This window comes from Anguilla rostrata, chromosome 3 (assembly GCF_018555375.3).
Source record: "Anguilla rostrata isolate EN2019 chromosome 3, ASM1855537v3, whole genome shotgun sequence".
Lineage (NCBI taxonomy): Eukaryota > Metazoa > Chordata > Actinopteri > Anguilliformes > Anguillidae > Anguilla > Anguilla rostrata.
The window spans coordinates 41,171,485-41,196,966 of record NC_057935.1 but is presented as its reverse complement, the minus strand read 5'-3'; the positions used below and the strand labels follow the sequence as shown (position 1 = coordinate 41,196,966).

The 25,482-nt window shown below is 39.9% G+C and overlaps 1 protein-coding gene across 4 annotated transcripts in view; it reads left to right on the top strand.

Annotated features, from left to right (window-relative positions):
* The window catches only part of LOC135250850 (kalirin-like), a 153,512-nt gene that overhangs the window by 75,196 nt on the left and 52,834 nt on the right, over positions 1-25,482 (top strand). For 2 of the 4 annotated variants that reach the window (XM_064327610.1, XM_064327609.1), the window contains exons 12-31: positions 1,053-1,222; positions 2,619-2,793; positions 3,678-3,873; positions 5,024-5,190; positions 8,110-8,229; positions 11,325-11,543; positions 12,127-12,276; positions 13,239-13,353; positions 14,493-14,608; positions 15,222-15,344; positions 15,590-15,772; positions 17,041-17,159; positions 17,527-17,593; positions 17,849-17,958; positions 18,244-18,313; positions 18,586-18,675; positions 18,998-19,090; positions 20,096-20,207; positions 20,369-20,559; positions 21,804-21,905. In XM_064327610.1, coding sequence (XP_064183680.1) covers positions 1,053-1,222; positions 2,619-2,793; positions 3,678-3,873; positions 5,024-5,190; positions 8,110-8,229; positions 11,325-11,543; positions 12,127-12,276; positions 13,239-13,353; positions 14,493-14,608; positions 15,222-15,344; positions 15,590-15,772; positions 17,041-17,159; positions 17,527-17,593; positions 17,849-17,958; positions 18,244-18,313; positions 18,586-18,675; positions 18,998-19,090; positions 20,096-20,207; positions 20,369-20,559; positions 21,804-21,905 — 2,688 coding nt within the window. Of the gene's footprint in view, positions 1-1,052; positions 1,223-2,618; positions 2,794-3,677; positions 3,874-5,023; positions 5,191-5,578; positions 5,597-8,109; positions 8,230-11,324; positions 11,544-12,126; positions 12,277-13,238; positions 13,354-14,492; positions 14,609-15,221; positions 15,345-15,589; positions 15,773-17,040; positions 17,160-17,526; positions 17,594-17,848; positions 17,959-18,243; positions 18,314-18,585; positions 18,676-18,997; positions 19,091-20,095; positions 20,208-20,368; positions 20,560-21,803; positions 21,906-24,782; positions 25,454-25,482 lie in introns of those variants that run through there. The other 2 variants (XM_064327611.1, XM_064327612.1) reach the window with 2 other exon arrangements.

The following is a 25,482-nucleotide window of genomic DNA, read 5'->3' as shown; positions in this document are numbered from 1 at the left end:
GAACAATTCTCTACAAGGCCTATTGATGAATATATGACTCGTAAAAACTGAGAGCACTATTGTGTGAAGTAAGTTTGCTTGAAGTAATAATGATGAAATGTTATTCAAGTGCACCATTGTGAAATTGAAGAGAGAACTGTTCTGTTGTGTGTGGTCATTTTATCTTATGGATGGTGTGGAAAGCATATTATACAACAGTTAGTTCCAAATGAACATTGTGATTGGCCGAGATGCATTCCATGAGTGGTGATATAGAGTATAACAGCTCTTGGACCTCATCACTGGCCAGGATCATTCCGCATTGTTTTACATTAGATTGCTACATCACCTGTTTCTGAAAAAGGTTACTTTGTTTGCTTGATACATTTCTATAGAAAGCCAACGGTAGCAAAATGTCTTAAAAAATACATCTCATTACTCAGTTATTTTTGACCTGTTGACATGGCAAAAATTGCTGTGTAAACAGAGGAAAACAGCACACCTTTAGACCTGTCAACATGTCAATTTTGATGCATTAAATTTGATGTGTTGACGTGCTCATTTTTGACATGTTAAAAAATGACATGTTGTGGTGATTAAGACGTATGGAAAGCCAAGCATAGCTTACGTTAAGGGGCATATCACAATCTCGTGAATATAACAGAACATGTCAATGTGGCTCCAGAAGCTTACATTAAGGGGTATGTCACAATCTCATGAATACAACAGAACCCATCCACACTATTAGGAAATGTCGTAGTGATGACACATGCCTTGATGCAATATACTAATCTGCACACATTTCCTGCATTGCTATTGCAGGCTGAGGCAAGCAATAATGCAGTGTTGACACAGCAATCTAAGCCATGTCAACAGGTCATAAATAACCGTGATGAGACAAATTTTTAAAATATGTTTTGGCATTTATGGCTTTTCTGTACATTTCAACTTCAACAGTGAGATTCAGCGACCTGCCAAGGAACGTACGTGACTATCTCAGTCGCGCATGTGCAATAATGTTCACTTAAGTAAGGTAACATTCAGTAAGAATGGTAATGTGCTCTTTTTTGCAGCTGTGGACCTGGATGGAAGATCTTCAGAAGGAGCTGATGGAGGAGGTGTGTTCAGACTCTGTGGATTCTGTGCAGGAGCTCATTAAACAGTTCCAGCAACAGCAGACCACCACTTTGGAGGCCACACTTAATGTCATCAAAGAGGGGGAGGACTTGATCCAGCAGCTGAGGTGATTCACATCTTTGTTTACACATATGTTATATCCAAACAGAAGTGACTCTCATTTCTCTGTACACAAGGAAGAAGGGTCTGCGTGATTTTGAGTATACTTCACTCATTGTTTTCCCAAAGCAGAATTAGCCTGTGACAATTATGTGATAGTCACACAGCAAAAATTCTCAGCGTCAAATGACTCTAACGGAGATGAAAAGACAGTATGTACTATTCGAGTTAAGAGTTGCTTTTACCCTGAACATTTTGCTGTCGACAGTTATTGCAGTGTGTTTATGCATGAGGATCATATGGCTTGCTAACTTGTCAGACCATTAATGCACAGTCATACCTCACCTTGTTGAATGACTGGCCCTTAAATCAATTACTTTTAATGCCATGGGTGTGTCTCTGCAAAGATGAATCACATTACATTTCTTTGTAACAGGATGAGATTATGATAGAGAACTCTCTTCCCTGTGTCTTTTCGCGCTATAAAAAGACAGCAGCAAGATCACACTGAATCCAGTGATGAATATCTTATGTGTTTTAGACTGCTATCAGTTTAAAGGCAAACTTATATTTCTCTCTGTCACTTCTGACAGTGGAATCCAGGCCTTTTGTGTTGGAGAAGTGTTCTCACTCTCATCTAATGGAAGATGTTGTGCAGTCTTATTGCAGACATCAAAAGCAATCGTGCTTAATGTTGAATTTCTGAGAAGCGATGAGCCCTCACTGCAGAGCTGTGGTACACTGTGTTCAGCACATCTTCCTTGCTGAAAACAACACTTCAGTTTCAGTGTAAAAGCAGCTGTTTGAAGGAATCATTTTTATTTCTGAAGACTATTTTAGTCTGGTGCACATTTTATGATTTAACATTTTTTTCCTGAAGACCGTTTTTTAACTATTGCAGGTTACATACTGCCATTTTCTGAAGTCACTGAATTTTCCGGTACCACATTTGTTCTGTAGCACTGGAAGGCACAATCCCATGAATCAATTTCCAGGGGGAAACTGTACTAACTGTGAGTTGCAGAGGTACAATGTAGAGTGTTACACCTATGCATAAAACAAAAATACAACCAGCTAGAGGTACTTCACCCTGATGTCTAGCCATGACTCAAACCAGTGTTCCTGCCCTGACTGTCACTGCACCTCCTCATTCTTGTCAAAATTCCTGAATGGGACTGTACACCACAAGTCCTATCTGCGATCCCCACTGACTGAACACTAAAACTATTGAAAGACCTGACTGTGACCGCATGCCAAAGTTCTAATTGAAAGTCCTGACTGACTGTGCACCGCATCTCCAACGAAGCTTCGGTCTGCACACCATTGCTGCTTCGCCCTTTTTTTGTAGCCCGAAGTTTGCTAAGGATCTCACGTCTTGAGCATTTTGTGGTCCATTGCTACAGGGACTCTGCGATGTCCAGTAACAAACTGCCACACAGCAGCTCAGTCACGCACATCGAGAGTGTACTCCAGCAGCTAGACGAAGCACAGGGGCAGATGGAAGAGCTGTTCCATGAGCGCAGGATCAAGCTGGACATCTTCCTGCAGCTCCGGATCTTTGAGCAGTACACCATGGAGGTGAGGAGGCCCACTCTTTGCATGGCTTAGAATTTATAGGCAAGATAAGAGCGCGTGCGAGTGTGTCTGCTTGCCTGTGTGCCTGTGTGTAATGGTCATTTTTAAAATTTGATGTTGGATATAAAAGGGGATGTGAGGATGAGCTATGTTAATGGAGCTGTGGCAAAAGACCCCGGTTACTGGCAGAATAAATCAGCCAGTGAGATTCAGCACCTTGTCCAAGAGCATACATGACTAGCTCTGTCATACCTTACTCTGTGCAATAATGGTCACTTTTTTGTTTATTCATGTATTTTTTTTGAAAATGTGCTTTCATTTTATCTCATTAATAATGCATTTTCTGTCAGTAATAATGAGCACACTTATGAGTGAATCAGTCTCGTATTTGTGTCAGTTATGAAATATTATCAGTCATTTCATGTTATTATTGATGAAGAATTATCCAGTTCCCTCTTGATGAGTGTAGTATAGATAAATAAAATCTTATTTCCTGAAAAGTGAAAATGGGTCTCTTCAGGAATGTGCTACCCCTGTGTGCCACTTTAGTATTAGTTGTTATATTTTTTGTTATGGCTGGAAGGTAGCATTAAACATTAATAACCTTTTCCACAAATCTGTAATGTACTGTACTGTACAGATGTGATCACAGGGGTTGTGGCATATTTGTGGCCTCTGATGGATAGGGCCATCAGTCAAGGGCACCAGAATCATTTTGGAAGTGGGGGGGTCCAAACACTGTGAAAAATGGGGGCGGGGGCAACCGGGGTGAGGGGTGGAGGGTGCCTTACCAGCATCCCTGGCACCAGTTCACAAACGGGCTGTTTCTTGGCGTAGCGGATGTCTGGACCGCACAGCGAGAGTTACCTAAGTGTCGGTTGCCGCAGGTGACAGCGGAGCTGGATGCCTGGAACGAGGACCTGATGCGGCAGGCCAGCGATTATGGCACGGAGGACCTGGCGGTGGCGGAGCAGCGGCTCCAGCGGCACGCGGAGCGCAAGCTGGCCATGACCGGCATGACCTTCGAGGTCATCCAGCAAGGGCAGGACCTGCACCAGTACATCATGGAGGTGCAAGCATCAGGTGAGCCAGCCGGAGTATGACGGCACAGCTCTCCTCACACAGCACACTGTTCTGTTATTGGCTCAGCTTCCCCACTGATTGACTCACATAGGCCATATGCCTGGACCAATGGGAAGAGATTGCATTTCAGACGAGTGGAACAGATGCCTCTGTTTGACCTTGCTGAATAAGAACTTGGCTGTGAGGAGAGTTTTGTGGGTACCTGGCCTTACATAACCAGTTGGAGAGAATAAAACAAAAATGGTAGAAGACACTTTTCCCCTGACTTACACAGTACCTGAGTATGACTCACAAGGGGATGTTACTTTCAGAGGGAACATTTAAGCTTCTAAATACCCCTCTCTCACTCAGTGGCGGGACCAGCACAGAACCTACAGCTGGCATTACTTTGGCAACGGTGGGGCCAGGATACTGTGATTGAATATGCAGCATGGACCATTGATTTTATTGAGCGAGTGACCATATATAATGTATCTGTTGCCCTTGCTTATAAATGAGCTTGTGAAGCAGTTTGTATAGCAAGAACAAGCTTTTAGTAAAAAATAAATAAAAAAACCCATAACAAATACACTTAGTTATATTTGTCTGCATACAGCAAGATAAGGTAACTAAGGTAACTTGTAACACTCTTTCTGAGCCTCCCACATCTGTTGACTGTGCATTATATATATTGCAGCACCACCTATTGTACAAGAGGTGTAAGAGCCTGAATTTTCCTGAATGAGAAATACAGAAATACAGTCAGGTTCAGTTTGTTCCTTTACTGTATTTTTCCAAACATCTTAATTTACATAAGCAAAGATAATGCCTCTTCTTCACACTTTTCCAACAACATTCCTGACTGTTTGGTTTTTCTTCTAGTGCGTTGTGTTTGTCTATGGTATATCCTGAAATGCTCTGGGTAAAGGGGCTGCAGTCTCAATCTCAATGTACTGTGTAGGGACTATATAATAAATCCATACTCTACTTCTGTTGTAATGTAACATTTCCTGAATCTAGTTATTCTAGCATTGTGGTTTTATTCATGTTACAAGCAGAATCACATACAGGTTAAGCGTTGTACCTATTTTTTTTGCCACGTTGATCACGCAATGTCTTGACTGTTTCTGTGTGGGTGTGCTTTCATGCTGGATACATGTTTTCATTTCAGGCATTGAGCTGACGGGGGATAAGGAGGTGGATCTGGCCGCTCAGGTGCAGGAACTGCTGGAGTTCCTTCACGAAAAGCAGCATGAGCTGGACCTGAGCGCAGAGCAGACACAGAAACACCTGGAGCAGAGCCTGCAGCTGCGCCACCTGCAGGCCGAGGTCAAACAGGTACTGCACACCCACCTCTCACTCACAACAGCGCCACCTGCAGGCTGAGGTCAAACAGGTACTGAACAACCACCTCTCACCCACAACTGCGCCGCCTGCAGGCCAAGGTCAATCAGATACTGCACACCCACCTCTCACCCACAACTGTGCTACCTGCAGGCCAAGGTCAAACATGTACTGTACACTCACCTCTCACTCACAACTGCGCCACCTGTAGGCCAAGGTCAAACAGGTACTGCACACCCACCTCTCACCCACAACAGCACCACCTGCAGGCTGAGGTCAAACAGGTACTGCACTCTCACCTCTGACTCACAACTGTGCCAACTGCAGGCCAAGGTCAAACAGGTACTGCACACCCACCTCTCACTCACAACTGCGCCACCTACAGGCCGAGGTCAAACAGGTACTGTACACTCACAACTATGGCCCTAGCTGGTGCATCTTCTGTCAGTGTAACTCTTAGTTTTTTTTAACCTGTTATGTTAATTTGTCTCTGTTTAGTTTCATCTCTCTGGTTAGTTTTATTTCCTGTTAGTGTGCATCTAGTTAGTTTTCCTCCTGCTAGTGTGCATCTAGTTAGTTTTCCTCCTGTTAGTATGCATCTAGTTAGTTTTCCTCCTGTTAGTGTGCATCTAGTTAGTTTTCCTCCTGTTAGTGTGCATCTAGTTAGTTTTCCTCCTGTTAGTGTGTATCTAGTTAGTTTTTCTCCTGTTAGTGTGCATCTGGTTTGGTTTATTTCCTGTTAGTGTGCATCTAGTCAGTTTCCCTCCTATTAGTATGCATTTGGTTAGTTTTCCTCTCCTGTTAGTGTGCATGGGATTTGTTTCCCCATCTATTGTTGTGCATCTGGTTAGTTTTCACTCCTCTTAGTGTGCCTCTGGCTTATGGATCTTTTATTGCCAATGCAGTAATTTTGAACATCTGTCCTCGTTTGTTTCTGCGTATCATCAGCTTACAGAAACATTTGCTGAAATTCTTGTAAAATACAAAAATCACGTGTTAATATTTGGGATGTTTTCATCAAGAGGAAATGCAGCTTCATTTGTGGGTTCAAACACAGATGTTTGGTAATACCCATGACATAAACTCTTGAAGCCCTGTGACTATAATGTGATTCACTTAAAACTAGATTAAGTCAACAGACCAGTCTGCCTCAGGTTTTGTGTGGAAAGCAATGGGATTGTAATAAAAAAAAGATATAATTTGTCAAACATGCACATACCAGAATTGTTATCTACATACTGTGCATACTAGTGATGTTATGAAGACATTACTATTGTACATTTTCTAGATTGTCATGTAGATTAAATACTACGTCTTAATTGTTTGATTCTCTCTGGAATATTTAAATTTTAAAGTGTAAAACAATGTTGAGCATTGTCTTCTCTGTTTTGTGATTCAGTCAGTAGCGTGTAATGATTACGATTGAAAAAAATACTAATGCAATGATACGCATTAAGATATTTGTGACGTGTATGGGTTTTTTTCATTGAAGCATAGAAGTTTACATCCAAAAATGACATTTCTGATCTGAAAGGGGAGTGTGTTTTCAGTTCACATCCTGTTCTCCCTCCCTGTTCTCTACATCGTGGATCCAAACTGTGGCAGACATACAGTTTCAATAAAACATATGACACTCCATCCCTTCCACAAGATTGGGAATATAGAACAACCTCCTACTGTTGAAGTCAGGAGCTAAAACAAAGATGAATAATTCCTCTTAATCTCATGATGCTGTGAATGATTCCCCATGGTAAACATGGTAAATATAAATGAAATGAAATTACATTTATAAAGATTTCATTAATAATGGAAGATAATTTATGTATCTTTCCCTATTTATTTCTGGAGCAATTGGTTCCTGCAGTTATATGTAAAATCAATCTGTACTGTGTGTTGGTTTCTGTGGTTATATGTGAAAGTGTGTTCTGTGAGTCCTAAGGTTGAATGTGAACAAGCTCTGAATGTTTTCCCTCATTCTTTTTTATAAGGTTGTCACTTCATGTTTATTCAGCATTTTCAGAAATTACATGCTTGTTACTAGCAGCAATCGCAAGTCAGCTGTTTAATTTTATCAAGGGAAGAATAGCAGGATGCTGCTAAGTATTTCCCTAAGCAATGTTGGCTGATCCTTCTTCTGTTAAATTTAATGTGTTTCAGAGCTCGCTGCCATTATTCAGAATTCATTCATTTTGGGCGGAGCAGAGAGCCACTGTCACCACTTACTTAAAAAAATGAAAAGGATTATTGTGAAGATAAGCTTTTTTGAAGCATATGCTTGCAGGTCGTTAGCACCCTCCATTAAACGTACTTCATATTCGTCAATTTATCTGAAGTCCTGAATCAGAATGAGGATGATCTCCAACAGCCTCATCGCACACCAGCGCCCCCACTGGTCGGTCTGGCAGCTGCAGGTGCTCCTGTTGAGCTGCTCATGTGATGTGTTTTTCCAGTTCATACCTGTGTGAGCTGAACTTCTGGACCGCACTGTGATAAGAAGTGGTGGCTGACATTACATGCAGACAGAAGACCTACCTCTTCAGATTGAATATTGGCTTCATTAACCCAGACCCTATGTCTCAAATTCACTTGTGCCATAATTTAGCACATTGTATAACACTTGATAACTGGCTATGATTAATACGATAGCTGAATTTGCTTGCAGTAGTTTTGTGGTTGTACTGTTACAGGTTTACTTACTAGTACTTTTTGTAAATACTTGCTAACATATTATGTGCACTAATGTACTTGATGAGATTGGCTACTTTGGACTTGGAGATGTTTTACTGTGAACTATATCACATGACAGGATTCAACTCTTGGAAAACATTGTGATGGCCAATGATGTGTGATGTCACAGAGAGATTCTTATGAATTAGTTGGGATGTTTTTGAATGTGAATGGTGACGTACCCAGGTCCTGGCATGGATCCGGAATGGGGAGTCGATGCTCAACGCCAGCGTGGTGAATGCCAGTTCCTTGTCGGAGGCGGAGCAACTGCAGAGGGAGCACGAGCAGTTCCAGCTGGCCATCGAGGTGAGCAGCCAAACAGGGCTGACGAGGCCAATTGCTTCAGCATGCATATACACGTAATGGGGCTTAGCAGGGGGAACAGCAGGTACAATGTAAACTTACAACTGGGAGCAAAGAGAATCTGTTTTGCCAACAAACCAAGTACACATAATAATCTGTTATTTAGAATGGAGGTTTTTGGCGCTCTGTCACAGCAGTGCATTATTTCCATTAATCTCCAAGAAAACCTCCGGGAACGTGTGTTCTGCATGGCACTCATCAGCCCCATGGAATTTATTCCTGAACGCAAGATCTTTTAACAACCTGCTTTAAGAACCATGGTGGCAGTGTAGAATAATGGGTAAGGAACTGGTATCGTAATGACCACAGGTTCGATTCCTGGGTAGAACACTGCCGTCGTACTTTTGAACAGGGTACTTCAGTGTATATCCAGCCGTATAAATTGATGTAAAAATGTTGAGTAAATCGCTGTGGATACATGTGTTTGCAGAATCCTGGGAACCAGCTCATTTGATTTTATTGCATGAAACAGAAATGAACAAAAGAGAACCATTTCCTTCCACCCAGAACTAAACAATTAAACAATTACAATTTTTTTGATATTTTTTATAATACTTAAATATTGTTGTTTCCAAGTGGGGTAATATTATTATTTATCATTTATTAAAAAATTCCTTTGAAATAATGTGTTCCATGTGTAATATGTTGACTCTGGATTTGTTTACAAATTAAAGCAAAGTGTTATAGCACAGAAAGCAAATATGTTCATGCACTCCTCGAAGAAAAAGCGAGTATGAATTTATGATTAGTCTCCAGGTATTTAACCAATGTATTTTTTTAACCTATATTTTAATTTTAATTGAACTGAAAAGCAAAGGCTTGAGTTTTGAGCTTTGTCAGGAAGGTCACTAAAATTCCTTCTTTCTCACTTAATAGAGTCCTGTTCTTCCTCATTCTTTATGTGAATGTGAAGACAGCCAGAATGGATTCAAACAGAACATTCATGCTGATATGGAAATGGTTAAGATTCCTCTGTGCAAGCTTTACAGGTTGTCTGGCCATTTTAAGAAAGGTTATGTCATAACATAGTATTCCGTGAGAAAGAACAAATGACACAGTAAATGGACTGATGAGCGTAAATCACGGTTATTCTCACCACGTGACTGGAGATGTGTGGACACAGGATTGATTATTGATTATTATCTCCCATGATTTCTCCTCACACATATCTGAAATTCTGTCATTAATCACTAGAATTTAAACAGTACAGCCACTCTCTATGCACAGTCCCAGGAGATCAAATTAAAGTAGTATGTTATTAACTGTTAATTAATTATTTTTTCTCTTCTGTGCTACTTTGGTGTAGCCAATAAACAGATCTGGTAGTGTTATGATAGGTGAAGGATATTGGTCATTATGAAGACAGTGACTATGAGAGAAAACCTCAAAATTGTGGAGACATGTTGCTGTAGTGTCTAGAATATAATACAGTGACTTTAAATATTTTGAAAATGCTAAATATGGTCTCAGTGGAATTATCAACATACATACAATTCATAATGTAATCTTGTTGAGCACAACTCCTATGTTATTTATGACAGAAGCCCCTGGGTGCTTTAGTGAAAAAACTTTTGTTTTATAATTGAAGGATGACAATATTTTTCATGTGCAGATGTTGAGCATTACTTAAAAGTTAGGGGTGTAGTTAGGGCTGGGTGATAAATAGATTCAAATCAATTCATTCAAATCTATGTGTCTGAATCACAGAATTAATGTTTTATGTTATAATGTGCACAAATGCAGTAGCTGATCCCACTCAGACTGTGCCTGCTGTACCTGCTAATCACCCATCACATTCCTGGATATCACGCCCATGAAATGTATTTCCAGTCAGCCAGATATGCTATCAAGATGGTGACAAGCAACGGTTCTTGTGAGGATGAGATAATTCCCAAAAAAGGCAGCACTGTCACTTCAGTGATATGGAAGTGGTCCCGTTTTGCGGGGTGTGACGTCAAGCACATCACTGTCCTGTGTTAAGTTGAAAGTCTATTGCAATTAAAAGTGCAGCACAAATACATTATTCCAGCACCTGCTACAGAAAATCACAGTGAAATGTGAGCAATGTGTGACACTGCGAGATGCAGATGCTAACTGCCCTCCCCCTCCAAAAAATGCCTGCTAAGAGGCAATGTAAGTTACTGTGTCATGGAATTACAGATTCTGTGACATTCCATACACAGACTACACAGTTGAAAAAAAGGGTGGGTTCATAAAGAGGACAAGAGAAGAACAATTGATCCAAATTGATGTGAGCTGTCGAGCATCAAATATTTTGTGGAAGTAGCACTGCCCCGTTTTACATCAATGCGGGCGAAAGAACATTGTACATCGAACATTAACATGCCACAGGGCATGCCTCAAGCCAGAGGCAATAGACAGGCTTGTGTTTCTTGCGAAAGCCCTGTAAGAGAAAACGAAAGGAACATTGTTTTGTTTGACAGCAATTTTCTTATTTTGCTGTTTGTTTTTTCAGGGATAGCCTACTAGATGCAATTTTTCTATTTTCTATTTAAATAATGTATACACACTGATAATAGCTTTGCAAGTGGTGCCTGTTTGTTTGTTGTTCTTGCACAATTGTCATTGCACATGTAGCCCTAGTTGATACAGAACACAAGTCTTGTTATTAATTTATTAATTTTATTTTATTCTTAATAAGAAAATATTTATTTAAATTATGCCTTGATATTTTTTAGTTTGTCTGGAGAAAAACATTAAGAATTGAGATAAAAATAGTGAATTGTCCATAAGAAATGTTATTTTTAGGCCATATTGCCAGCCCTACTTGTAGTCAAACAAAATACAGTAGTTTCATATGCAATGAAATATCACATTTTTTAAAAAGTAATCTTCTTGCACGTGATGTACAGTAACTATGTGCAGTGATCTGCGCATGACCTAAAAAGAAGCATCCATAGGCCTCGTTTGTTAAGACTTGGTGAATTAATTGCAGCAATTGATTGAAGGGGCAACCCTGAGGTGTGTAAAGGATGGACATCACTAACTACGTACTATGTCCCACTCTTATCCACCAGTCACTGTTCCACGCCAACTCCCTGCAGAAGACGCACCAGAGCGCGCTGCAGGTGCAGCAGAAAGCGGAGGCCATGCTGCAGGCGGGCCACTACGACCCCGACGCCATACGCGGCTGCGCGGAGAAAGTGGCGTTGCACTGGCAGCAGCTCATGCTGAAGATGGAGGACCGCCTCAAGCTGGTAAATGCCTCGGTGGCCTTCTACAAGACATCAGAGCAGGTGAGTCCCAGTGGTGTTTGCAGCGCCCCCTGGGGGAATTCTGTATTTGTACAGGAGTTCAACAACTGATTTTTTTACATTGAGCCTATACACACGTTATGATTTTATTCCTGGGTTAGGTCTTTGAAATACTGTTTTGGATTTTGCCACAATATTTGGTTAAATTTGTTTGCGCTAGCTGAAGTTACACACAGAGTTACACACACACTATTTTCTTGCACTAACTGCACACCTCATCGTGGTATCGCAGTTAGAAACTACAGATCCTCATGGAGTGATGTTTATTTGCGTAATTAACAGAAATGTCAATTACGCAAAACAGACTGAATGTTCATCATAACCAAGTGAATATGCCATGCGCTTGTGGATTACATTACAGAAATTAAAAAATGGTAGTGTGTACTGATGTTGTATTATTTCAGTCTTGGAACTGAATTGTATTGTCTCATGTATAATTGTATTAATATATTTTGTTCTGTCATAATAATAGCAATATGATGAAGCACATATCCAGAAGCACCACACTTTTCTGTACTGCAATACTACCGGTCACACAGTTGAAGTATACACTTCTTCCTTGCAGGTGTGCAGTGTGCTGGAGAGTCTGGAACAGGAGTACAGGAGGGATGAGGACTGGTGTGGGGGTCACGATAAGTTTGGGGCCTGCGCAGAGACAGACCACGTAATTCCGCTCATCAGCAAACACCTGGAGCAGAAGGAGGCCTTCCTGAAGGTGTGTCCTCAGAGTGCCCTTTAACGACCTTGGAGGACATACACTTGAAAATGTCTGAAAATATGTGCAATGAAAGTGCAGTGGCTTTAAACAGCTAGCTGAAGCTGAACACCTAAAGCACGTAGAGACATCTTCCCTCAGACTGACTCTCTCTGACCACCTAATCACCCCCTTTACATTCCTTACATGACTATGCAAACTGAGAAATGGCATCACATTCAACCTTTCCACTTAATTAAAATGTTACCAACTCATCTCAGGAATTTTTGACGCAGTACATTATGCAGCAGTCCAAGTGCACTATGGCCTTGTGGGAAGCAGTAGACTTGTGCTGTAGTTTTATTTAGCATGTGTAGTCCAGGGAATCACTGCTGTGACCTGCAGTTGCAGTGTTGTCTTACATTACATTTTCCCTCTGCTCCGCAGCCTTGGCCTACATCAGCACAACCCGAACTCTCAATTTAAAACAGCAACAGCACAACAGACTGATTCCAGCACTGGTTTCTATACATTAATAGTGCTATACAGAACATTAATGCAGAGGCAATTCACATGGTTATTCTCACAAAAAATGAGACAAAATTGCTGAGAAAATCCAGCATATCTAAGATAGCCTCAGGCAGTGAAGCCAGTTTTCGTCAGACATCATTTGCAATGACAGCGTCCAAATATTAGCAGTGTAGTGCAGTTCAAGTGATGTGTGTAATCTGGTGTATCGTGTAACATAAGTGGTCTGTTCTGTTTGATACATCACAACCAGTCATTATGACCAGTGCGATTGTTTACAGATGTGAAGTGAGAGGTTTTATGGGATATGTACAGTACATGGATGCTGTGTAGGGTCTAGGATCAGGCCCCAGTTAGAATCTGTACTTACCCACAATTCCCCAGGGTGTTGCCAGTTGCTCATTTCTCTGTTGTCCCTGTGGCTCTGTGTTACATTGGGTATCTATTTGTGGCAGGCCTGCACCCTTGCCAGGAGGAACGCGGAGGTCTTTCTCAAGTACATCCACCGAAACAACGTAAGCATGGCTGGAGCCGCAGGCCACACCCGCGGACCGGAGCAGCAAGTCAAAGGTCAGGACTCCTGACTCCGTCAGGATTGGGGTTCCACCATGCTAATTCTCCCATTGAGCTCAGTACGAAAATTAGCATGGAGAAAACCCCACTGTGTATTTACCCATTAATAACATGAAACATGACAGGATGGTAATGGTTTAGGGCTGCTTTTATGGTTTATGGCCTGAAAATTGAGTCCGTCATGAGTCCACCACGTACTCCACCCTTTACCAGAGTGTTGTGGAACAGGATATGGTGCACAACTGAAATACTGTTGAGATGCATTGAAACGGCCTGAAGGAGGCACATACGTGTACGTAACTATGTTAGAGTATGTACAGAGATGTGTGTGTAAGAATACGTATCGAGAGAGATGTGTTTATTTAAAGGTACCTTCACACATGGCACTAAAACTATAAATGATAATCACAACTATAACGATACACAATATAACATTGCGCAAGCGTACACGAACAATGAAATTGTTCCACAATGTTCCACAATAATTTTGTGAATGTTATTACTGGAAGATGGAGGATGACTATTTCACAGATTTTATGCTACTGTACCCACTTTCAAAAATAAACAAAAGGCACAGTTGGTAAATTTTGGTACATGAGTTGCTGTACAAGAGAGTGGAGTTGGGTGAGTCAAACACCGTGCTGAGAGACCCTTGAAGTCTATTCATACTTCGCATGAACCAATGGTAATTCAATCACATCCTGGCTCTCATACAGGATAATACATTTAAACAAGAGACGTGATTCAGGAAGCCCTCATGAACTTCTTCAATAAGTTTCTCATTCAAACTAAATGGCATACTGTAGCTGAGTAATGTGTACGGGACGGTGGGATGTCAGTCATGGAAGGATCCTGTCAGTGAAAGATGCGATGCAGAGATTTTTCACTTTAGAACTCACTTTTGATTGTCTGAAAGTACTTTATCATTGTGCCTGCATGAAAATCGCTCTGTGCACCATCCAAATTTATAGTTATAGTTATCGTTCTGACTGCATTTATATTTATCACTCTAGTGTGACCATAATGTTTACTTGAGACAAATATATTGCTTATGTTGTTATTGTTATAGTTAGCATTCTCAGTGTGAAGGTACCTTAAAAATATCTGTGTGCACCTAATGTCCCTGCTGCTCTCAGCCATTCTCCAGGAGCTTCTGCAGAGGGAGAACAGAGTGCTACACTTCTGGACCATGAAGAAACGTCGGCTGGACCAGTGCCAGCAGTATGTGGTGTTTGAGCGCAATGCCAAGCAGGTGGGTCAGTTGTAGTATTGTAGCACAACAGGAAGGAGTTGGATCTCTCACAGTGATAAGAAAGTAGTGCTACAAAGGAAGTATTATTGTGGTGCCTGAGAATAATTGGCTTGGTGATACCAGGGTCCACATCCAGGAAAATGATCTTTGAATTAATGAGTGAAAGATAGGGATGTTCCACTACTGGACAAATATTACAGTCTTTTTGTAAAAACAAGGTATAGTTATCTTTAATTCTGCTATCAGTATATTCACATTCATTTTCTTTCAAGAATTTGGTGTATTTATTGGATTTGGAGGATGGTTGCAGTTCTATTGTTACCACATGCTTCCACATTTAACCCAGCACTCTAGAGTGAGACATCACCTTCATGGGTGGTAAAGCACAACAACCGTCAACTTTCTCAGATCAAATACTGTTTCATGTACAGGCTAAACATGCCATTCTCACAACATCCAGGTCAAATCTCTGCTGGTGCTGAAATCGTCCATTTACTCAAGCAGAGGGGGATGCTGCTCACAGGTTCTGGCAGAGTTTTGATCCTTTCTTGGATGGGATGTAGCTTAATTAGGCACTTCCGCTTCCATTTTACTCTGTTGGCTCTTTCTTTAGGCCTTAGACTGGATCCAGGAAAGAGGAGAGTACTTCCTCTCCACACACACGTCCCCTGGGGAAACACAAGAGAGAACTCAGGAACTACTGAAGGAGTATGGAGAGTTCAGAGTTTCTGCTAAGGTAAGGACAGCAGTAACCTTCATGTGCTGCCATGCTGATTGTGGATCGAACCTAAATTTATGCTTGAGCTTAGTCCAGTTCTTTTTTGGAATGTGGGCCATGATCCCATCAGAAATGTAGTGAAACCCAAATGAAATATATGTACTAAGATAATTATGCGAGCAGGTTTGTTACTCACAGATTTAGTTGATGAGATATTGAACACGCTGAACACATGGACATCAAATCCATTTTGTGGCCTTCAGCAAACTCAGGAGAAGGTGAAGTTGCTCATCCAGCTGGCGGACAGCTTCGTGGAGAAGGGACACGTCCACGTAACCGAGCTGAAGAAGTGGGTGGCCACAGTGGACAAGCGCTACCGGGACTTCTCCCTTCGCATAGGGAAGTACCGTGCCAGCCTGGAACAGTCGTTGGGGATCAGCTCTGAGGTGAGCCACCTGCACCTCAATGGCTGGCTCTAGAACAGAACAGTAGTCCCTCTAGCAGGACAATAATCTTTACCTGATCAGTAGTCTCTCCAGCCAAATGGTAGTCTCTCCATCTGAGCCATGTTTTGATTTGGTGACATATATAGTCCAGAAATGGGGCCAGTTCAATTTCTACTTGGGCAAATCAGTCAATTCAGGAAAGTAACTGAAATTGAATGAATCGGCTGAAAATTGTAGTCGAACATTACTGACATGTGTAAGGAATTAATCAAATTTCAGAATTTCAGAACATTTCACAAATTGACTGAATTTGAATAGAATTGACCCCAGTCCTGCTGTGTTATTTCAGCAGTGATTGTGTACCTTGCATTTCAGCTTGCCCAGGAGGACTACCCCACCCACTAACATATACAGTGAACCCACACCATACACACATCCACACTCATATGCCACTACAGCTTTCACTCATACACACATCCACACTAATATGCCACTACCGCTTTCACTTATTCACACATTCACATTAACATGTCGACGTATGATTTGTTTATCCCAAGAAGTCCTAAGGAACTCAACTTCAGCTCAGATTTACTTCTAGAGATGCTGCAGGCACAGGAAATACTTTAGTTTTACTGCTGACAGAAAACAGGAAACACTTCAGTTTTACAACAGGAAATGCTTCAGTTTTAAGGGAGAGAGGAAGCTATGATGTTAAAAATGATCATTTTCATGATAATCCTGAAGAAGATACTGTTGATGTTGATGGCGATGATGGTGGATGAGATGATAATGATGATTGTTATTGTTGTTTAGGATTGCAAGTGTATTCTTTTAATCCTGACATTTCAGAAGAATTAAGGCAGTTGTCGTGATTTACGATGAAGTGGGTCCATGTGGCCTTCCTCTTGAAAATGCTCATAAACAGTCTGCCCTACATTGCTGCTTGACCATGGCTGGACAAAAATAGCAGTCACCTTCCCTGCAGCCAGCTTCTGTCAGTACAGCATGCAAACAGGACCCCAATCCACTCTGTCTTCTTCTGCACCCAATTACAGTACAGCTCTGCAGGGTAGCATCTACAGGGTAGCATGCTACTGGCCTATCGGAGAAGCCAGCCTGCCCCCAAAGGATTAAAACACACATACGCACACACATGCTCACACAGAAAAAGACACGCGCACACACACACGCACACACACATGCACAAACGCATACGTATCCATACACAGAGCAGGAGAGTGTGTCACAAATAGCCTGTTTTTTTATAGGATAATAAAGACCTGGAGCTGGACATAATCCCAGCGAGCCTGACCGACCGTGAGGTGAAACTGCGCGACCCCAACCACGAGGTCAATGAGGAGAAGAGGAAGTCAGCCAGGAAGAAAGAGTGTGTTTAAGTCCTTTCTCATATAGCATACAACAGAGTTAAAATTATATTTTTGTTACATATCCCTACCACATTCCTATTGCTCATATTCTATAGGTTTAAGCTAACAGTGGTACAGTTTGAATGGAATACTGCAGTACAGTATATTATTGTTAACACATATGGATATAATTACATAAATAATGACCTCGAAAGTAATTTTGGACAAAAGTGTCTTCCAAATTAATACGTGTTTCTAAAATATAAGGGGATATTTTAAAGTGTAAATTTAATCATTTTAAAATATAAATGTAATATTTTTTCTTGGGTTAATATTATTCTTCACTTTGCAGAGTATTGACATTCTTATGTTCTTTTATGATTCAAGGTTTATAATGGCTGAACTCCTACAAACTGAAAAAGCCTATGTCAGGGACTTGCATGAATGTTTAGAGGTAAGTGTTTTTGCTTATTTTATATTTATTTTTATATATTTATATAATTATTTTATACTTAAACAGCATTGCACAAGAGTGTATAACTCAGAAAAGTACAACACAATGTTACTTGTGTATTGTACAGAGATATGAGGTATGGATGGTCTCCAGAAGGCTTGGGACCAACAATTAGCTATCACACAATGCACTCAGGTTAAGTCAGCGTTTTCTGGGATGGTTATTTATGTGTATTCCCTTAATGTGTACCTCTAGACCTACATGTGGGAGATGACCAGTGGGGTAGAAGAAGTTCCACCAGGAATCATTAACAAGGAGCATATCATCTTTGGAAATATTCAGGAAATCTATGATTTCCATAACAAGTAAGAATTTCAAACAGGTTTTTAGTTGTATAGTTGTTTCGGATAAACTCTTAAGAGCTTCTCAGTGTATTGGCTGTAAGGATAAAATAGTGTTAGATATTTAGAGGTACATAATAACCATTGGCAGACTTACAATGTTCATAGTTTACACAGTGAAATTTGGTAATCAATATTGTATATTGATTAGCTGCCTCTCTGGTGATTAGCCAATTATGAGATATTAATAAGCATGGCTCATAATAGATAATGTGTATAAGTGGTATTTAATTTAATTTGTTATTGCAGCATTTTCCTTAAAGAACTGGTGAATTATGAACAGTTACCAGAGGATGTGGGTCACTGTTTTGTCACATGGGTAAGGTCCTAATTTGCCTCTGCTGGCTCATAATGCCATTTGAACAATGAGCAATTCAAATGGTCATGCTGTCTAATAGTGTTTTACTGTGAAGTTTACAAGGAAACCTTAGAGACTGAAATCATTATGGAAGAAATTTGATACTAATACAATACAATTGTATTAAGATGTCTCTTAAAAAGTAAAGCACTAAAAAGTATCTCTGTCTGTAAATATAGAAGCATAATATGCCTGTTCTCAAGTAATCTCGTGTCACTCTTTCTCTTTGCAAGGCGGATAAATTCCATATGTATGTGACATATTGTAAAAACAAGCCTGATTCCAGCCAGCTAATCTTGGAGCACGCTGGGAGTTTCTTTGATGTGAGTTTCAGTTAACCTGATCTTTCATTTTTATTATAATTGTAATCTCAGTTTGTATTGCTGTATTATTAAAAGATTTTTTTAATGATTCCTGATAAAATGCATTGCAGCATTTTGCATCCCAATGATATGAGCTGCCTGTAGGTGGTGCCACAGAGTTCCTTTCATTCTGACCTGGACCGCTGTCAGTGCCAGTGCCTATTATATTCTCCATCATCTGAACTGGATTAAGCAGGACACGCTTAAAAGTACATTGCTGGTGGTGGAAACTCATTTTGCACATCGTTATAAATCTTAGTCACACCTTGCATTCTGTTCACAGGAAATTCAGCAAAGGCACAACCTGTCAAATTCCATCTCCTCCTACCTGATCAAGCCGGTACAAAGGATCACAAAGTATCAGCTCCTGCTTAAGGTACAGGACATCACAATAAGCTGGGAACTCTGAGATATGATGGTGATATGCACTCTCCATTTCTGTGTGTTGGCGTATTCTCACCGATGGCTGTTTCTTTGTGGAGTCTTCCTCCATGCTCTGCAGTAGTCTTTGTTGCTGGCATATTTCAGAATGAGCTGTGTGACAGCACTTATTCAGGGAATGTTGTACAGAATGGCTTTCAGATGCAAATTTCCTGTCTGAAGGACGAATCAATGGCTAGGAATCAATACCCAGGTGCATTAAACATGCTAATGCTTATCAGTGAATTTCTAATGTTTTAATATAGACTTCAGAACAGGAAAGTTGTGTTCGTATTTACTGCTGTGAGTCTTTTACTTTCAGACCTGATAAATATATTGCATTATATATAATAAATAATACATTTACAAATATATTTTATTCAGTGCATGTATTGTATATATCACTTCAAAACTGTAATGTATCATTAATGTTGATTATAGTATAGTGATTTGGGAAATCTTACATACCCAACTGTTTATATGTTATCCAGTGTAGAGGATATTTGCTAAAGAAATCAATCAATCATGCTTAGCAGTACTGTACTATAGCTGTGCTCCATGTGGGAATTGAACCTCCAGTCTTTTGGTTATGAGCCCTTTTCTTCCCTTGGCACACTGCTGACTGTACCCTTGCAGCACAACAGAATGTGTGACTGAACAAACATAATTAAGGAACAGCTGTAGGATTATTCGAGTTATTGAGCATAAGATCAGACATAAATAACTTGGATCAGTGTTCAAATGTCTGTTTGATCAAAACTGTTAAGTATTGGATTTATTCTTATCAGCATTCAGGAGGGAGATCTGAAGAACCGTAGTACAACCTCCATAGAATGGAATAATTAATACTGTCGATATTATTGATTTCCCTGCCTGAAAGTAAGAGTGAATTTCAATTTGTGCATATTCGTGGTAACCTTCCTGAGCTTACAGGGCGGTGGCTGCGCTTTTATTTGGACAGGAGCTCCTGGCATGCAGTGAGGAGGGGAAAGGTGAGCTTAAGGATGGGCTGGAGGTGATGCTGAGTGTCCCCAAGAGAGCCAATGATGCCATGCATGTCAGCATGCTGGAAGGTGAGGTGCATTAACATGCTGGAAGGGCTAAGTATTTGAAATTGGAGATCTGACACACATCTGAAAGTGCATAAATGAGCTACGGGTTCAATTGTTGTTGAATTTGATAGTCACCCTGATAGTCTTGCACTTTACAATCCTCTACTGGCTTTGTCCCCTAGGATTTGATGAGACTCTTGAGGTCCATGGGGAACTCATTCTTCAAGACACTTTCCAAGTTTGGGACCCCAAGTCACTGATCCGCAAAGGCCGGGACCGCCACCTCTTCCTCTTTGAGATATCGCTGGTCTTTAGCAAGGAGATAAAAGACTCTGCAGGACGGACCAAATATGTCTACAAGACCAGGCTGTTGGTAGGCCAGGGTGTTCTGTTTTTCTGGGCGTGGCCTTCTGTTTCACTAGGTCCTTTTGTGGGAGGGGGCTTCCATGTCTCTGGGCAGGACGGGGCCTACAGGTTGCCCTTATTATTAAACTTTGTGCAGCATAACCATAAAATAATGGATGGCTTGAGAGAACTTTAATTTTCACTGTTATTCTGCTAGTATTCTACATATTTTGTAGTAATACACACTATTTAAAATTTAGTGAATAGTTTAAAATAGTGATGATAATACATGTTACATAAAGGAAACTAATGCAAATACTGGACAGTGAAAAAGGTGCTTTGTTAACCCGGCAGCCCAAGGAGATTGGTGATTGATTAGTTTGTCTTGTCTGTTATGGGTATGGATATGTGAAGCCCTACCTGCACTGCAGAAAGCATTGAGTGCTGATTAGCTCCTGGTGTGCTCCCAGCCAATGCCCCCTCCCCATTGCTCACCACAAGGACACACTGTTCTGTTCTCCAATCAGGGCACCTGAGGCATAGCTACATGTGGCACGCAAAATAACATCACATCACCACACATGCTTGCAAATGCATATGTATATATATATATATATATATATATATACTCACATAAAACTTTGGCGAAATCACTATAACATGAGTGAGAGTATTGAGTATATGAGGAAAAGAAATGTTGTTTTAATGTATTTGTTATCAAAGAATGCATACTTGACCGAGACCAGCTGCTTCACTCACATGAATGCTGTCTATAGGGACTCCACAGAAAATGAAACTGTAGATTGTGTTGCTCATGGTTTTTTTTTTTTTTTTGCAAAATAGGATGGATTACCCTGAATATTCTTTTTTTTCAGAGGTATAAGGCATAACCCCTTCCCGAACCTGCTTGTGTGAATATATAATATTTAAACTTCAATTAATTTGATTTGTGGAAGGATTTTGTATGCTTTTGTATTTAAAAGGTGTTTTTTATTGTACAACATACTATCGAAACGTTTATTTAAAAACTCATAGAAAAATGTAAAAACTCACAGAAATCTTAGCATTACTTGGTTATATATCCAGTTGAAGAGATAAGGAGTTCTCGCAACAGCAAAATTTAATTTACCAAAATTATTATATTATAAATTTTATATGCTACTGATATATTAATAGTGGAATAACTGTCGCTGATATAAATTGTACAAGGACAATTTCTGAACTGTTGACATAAAGTTAATAAATGATATATGTGTGCTTATCTGCTGTTAGACATCAGAGCTGGGGGTGACAGAGCACATTGAAGGAGACCCTTGTAAATTTGCCTTGTGGGCAGGAAGGACCCCCTCATCCGACAACAAGACCGTCCTAAAGGTATGTTCCTTGCAGTGTGGAGCATTTCGAATGTGGCTTGACTGTGGATAGAGGCCTCTTGGAACAGAGTAGAGAGATGTGATTGGTTGATAGTATCACTGCACATCTTCCACAGAGAACCCAGTCTCTGCCATGTCCTGATACAGTTGGCCATTTTTTGACCTTGAGACTGAGCTCCCATACTATTTAATGTATTATTCTCAACAGTGTGAATAAGCAGTTGTAGAAGCAGTATCCATGTTGCAATTTCTCAGTTGGCACATGGCTTCATACTGTCTGTTGATGAGGCAGTCCTGTTGGGCCTTTATCACCTCTCTACCCTGGTTCATCTGGTTTGTGTACCAGGACCAGAAGTTAAGTTGTTATTTGGAGGCTTAAAAAATTGCCTGTTCAACAGAATTTCAGTGTCATGATTCAGGGCGAGCTAATTACATCTCCCCAACACAGCCCCAAAGGGACCGCTGAGTCTATGGGAAAACAAAAGTAACACTCTAGTGCTGATTTTTTAAATGTACTCCTACATCGTTCGACTTGTTTTGTGATAATAGACAAAGATACATGTAATCACTACTATTTCCAAGACCTTTCCATGCCTTTTTCACACAGCTTTGGAAAAAGGGAAACCAGACAGGTGAATTGCGATTCTGTTCAAATCATTTTTGCTTGGCACTGTATAAAAGGCATTGGTAATACTTTACAATAACTGACACTAACTTCACTAATGTAGTTGTTAATGTAGTTGTACATCATTAATTCATGTTAAAAACTACATTAGTTAATGCCAATTCATGTTGCGATTAAAAAACATGTATACATGTATAATGTATAAATAATCATGTAACTTATGCATTAGTTAATGTATTTGTTAACTGATAACTACATTTCATGATTAATTAATGTATTCGTACATCATTAATTGATGTTAACAGCTACATTAGTTAATGCCAATTCATGTGACCTTACTGTAAAGTGTTACCAAAGCATTTTCTTTAAAAAAAAAGTTCACCAAAACCATTTTCTTCTCATTCTTCCAAATTTTTGTTTTTCACTAAACAACCATGTCAGACCAAATGTTTGGTGAATTGGATGCTGCTGTGCGCTCTGCTTCTGTCAGCTTCCCAGTGTGTAATGTAGAAGGATACCCCAGTCCCTAATAGCCACTTCATTTACTCACTACTTGCAGCTCAGGGATTCCCAAAGATTGTTCCCAATTACGAATGGAAGGTCCATTAACACTTTTATGGATTATTTGACATATTTGAAAGCAAAGAATTAGAAACTATTTGAAACAATGTGGATGTGCAATTACTAGAGTATTTAATTTATGGATGTATTGCAAATTCTATCAGTAGCTTTCAATTCCCATATGGGGTAATTTTTTAACTCCAGGGCATTTCTAAATGCTAAACACCTCATAGATCTGTGATGTCACCAACTCAGTCACTTGCTCACTCACAGTTAGCCAACCTATCTCTAGTGTCAGTTAAAGACATGGCAGGTGCAATGCATCGATGACAGTGTGTGTCTTTGTTAAAACATACAGATTTCATCAAAGCATTTTACCGTTTGATATTTCGTGCATTTTGCAAAAATAGTTCTGGACATTATGGATCCTATTCCATTGTCACCTTTGTTTCTTACCTTGTTTATCTTCAATAAATGCATTACATCATCTAAAGTTTAATGTCTCCTACAACAATTGTACTCTGAACACTCACCAGTTACATCTATGTGATGATCTTTTTAAACTGTTAATTTAATTGTGTTTCATGGTTACTACCCCTAGTTTTCTCCAGTAATTTTGTATTATACAATGAGTTGAAAATTTCATAATTTCATTTTCTAGTATCACATAGATGCAAACACTAATTTAATTTCGCCATACTATGTATATAACATATAATAAAATATAAAATATGTATATACAATATAATGGAAATCAATCTTATATGTAGACATACACATCACAAATGTTTTGGTAACAAATCTTTAAATGAGAAAGACAAATTTCTGACTGGGGTCACAGGTGACTCCAATGCCTGCCAGAAGCTTTAAAGTTTCCTTCAGTATTCTCTGGCTGGTCATAGAGCTCAAGAATCTTAGATCTCACAGGTGCCATAATACAAACAATCGAGCGGCCTTCATCTTAATTTTAGTCAGTGAGTTTTCAGATAGGTTGGTAGCCAGAAGAGATTGTCAAATAACTGGGGGTAAAAACACAAGGCTGGTCTGTACACAGCACACAATACAACTTTCAAAAAAAAAAAACACTCCACCCAGGTGTGCTCAAACTGGCACTCAAACATAGCAGTGTTAACCCTCCTGTTCTGTTCATTTTTTAGGTACAGCAAAAATGTTCCCGGGTCAATCCCCATACAGGGGGGGTTTGCAAATACATGAAATGAACCATTTTCATTTAAAATGTTGATTACACTAATTAAGGCCAGTAGAAGAAGTTTCATACTGAAAAAATAATTTTAATATTTTTCCTAGATTTTCAAACTTTAAAAGGGTCAATTTGACTCAACATAACAGGAGGTTAATTGGCTGATTAATTCCAGTGGTGTTGTCAATCAACATTGGGCCACAACGTCCCTTCACCTGGCAGTGGGTGGAGCCCAGACTATGATAGCCATCTTTATAAAAGCTGCTACATTCCTGGGCACTGTATTAGATGAAAGTATTTGAAATTTATTTGAAAAGTATTTGAATGACTTATTTGGAAATTCTTGAAATATTTCATATTTCTTTGAAATAATATTTGAATTCATTTTTTGAATAATTTGAAATATTACAAGTATTTGGTTTCTAATGAAAGTATTTGCTTCAAATAGGAATCATTTGTTTGGGCCCATTCATTTACAATTATTTCAAATACATACAAATAAAAAAAGAAATTCTTCATTAATATCTGTATTTGACCCTGATCTGTACCCTACCCTGTAAAAACTGGTGGCTGGATCTGGCCGATGGTGGGCTATAAGGAATATGAGGTGGGTTGGAGTGGAAAGTGAGATTTTACAGAGCTTGAAGAAACAGCACTTGCCACCTCCACACTGCGTGAATGGGTTTTTCAAACTCAGCACTCTCAAATCCAACACCTATTCCCAGTTATATCCTCTTGGGATGACAGGAGCCCAGTTACTCTGAGTGCATGCTGAAAGGCCTGGATAATTAATTACATGCTGTGAAAAGCATCTCCATCGCTGCTGCTGCTTCTGCATCTCAACCTCAGATTTACTTCAGAACTCAGTGACGAAAGAAGGGTGCACCTGACAGGAAAGTGAACATTTCCTGTTTACAATCTGAAGCATGTTAAACACTGATTTGATAAGATGTGTGGTCAATGTGTAGCTTTGCTCATTAAGTAGGATATTCATGTGGATGCGAACATATTTCCATGTTCCTTGAGAATTTGATGTTGAATGTGCAGACTTCTGGGCAGACTAAATATGAATGGACGTGTTCTCTTCAGTTGGCATAATATTAATAGATATGAATAGATATGATCAGCAGTGGCCATGTTCCTACAAGCATAAAATTCAGTGGTGAGTGCATACAGTATGACTGGCAGCAG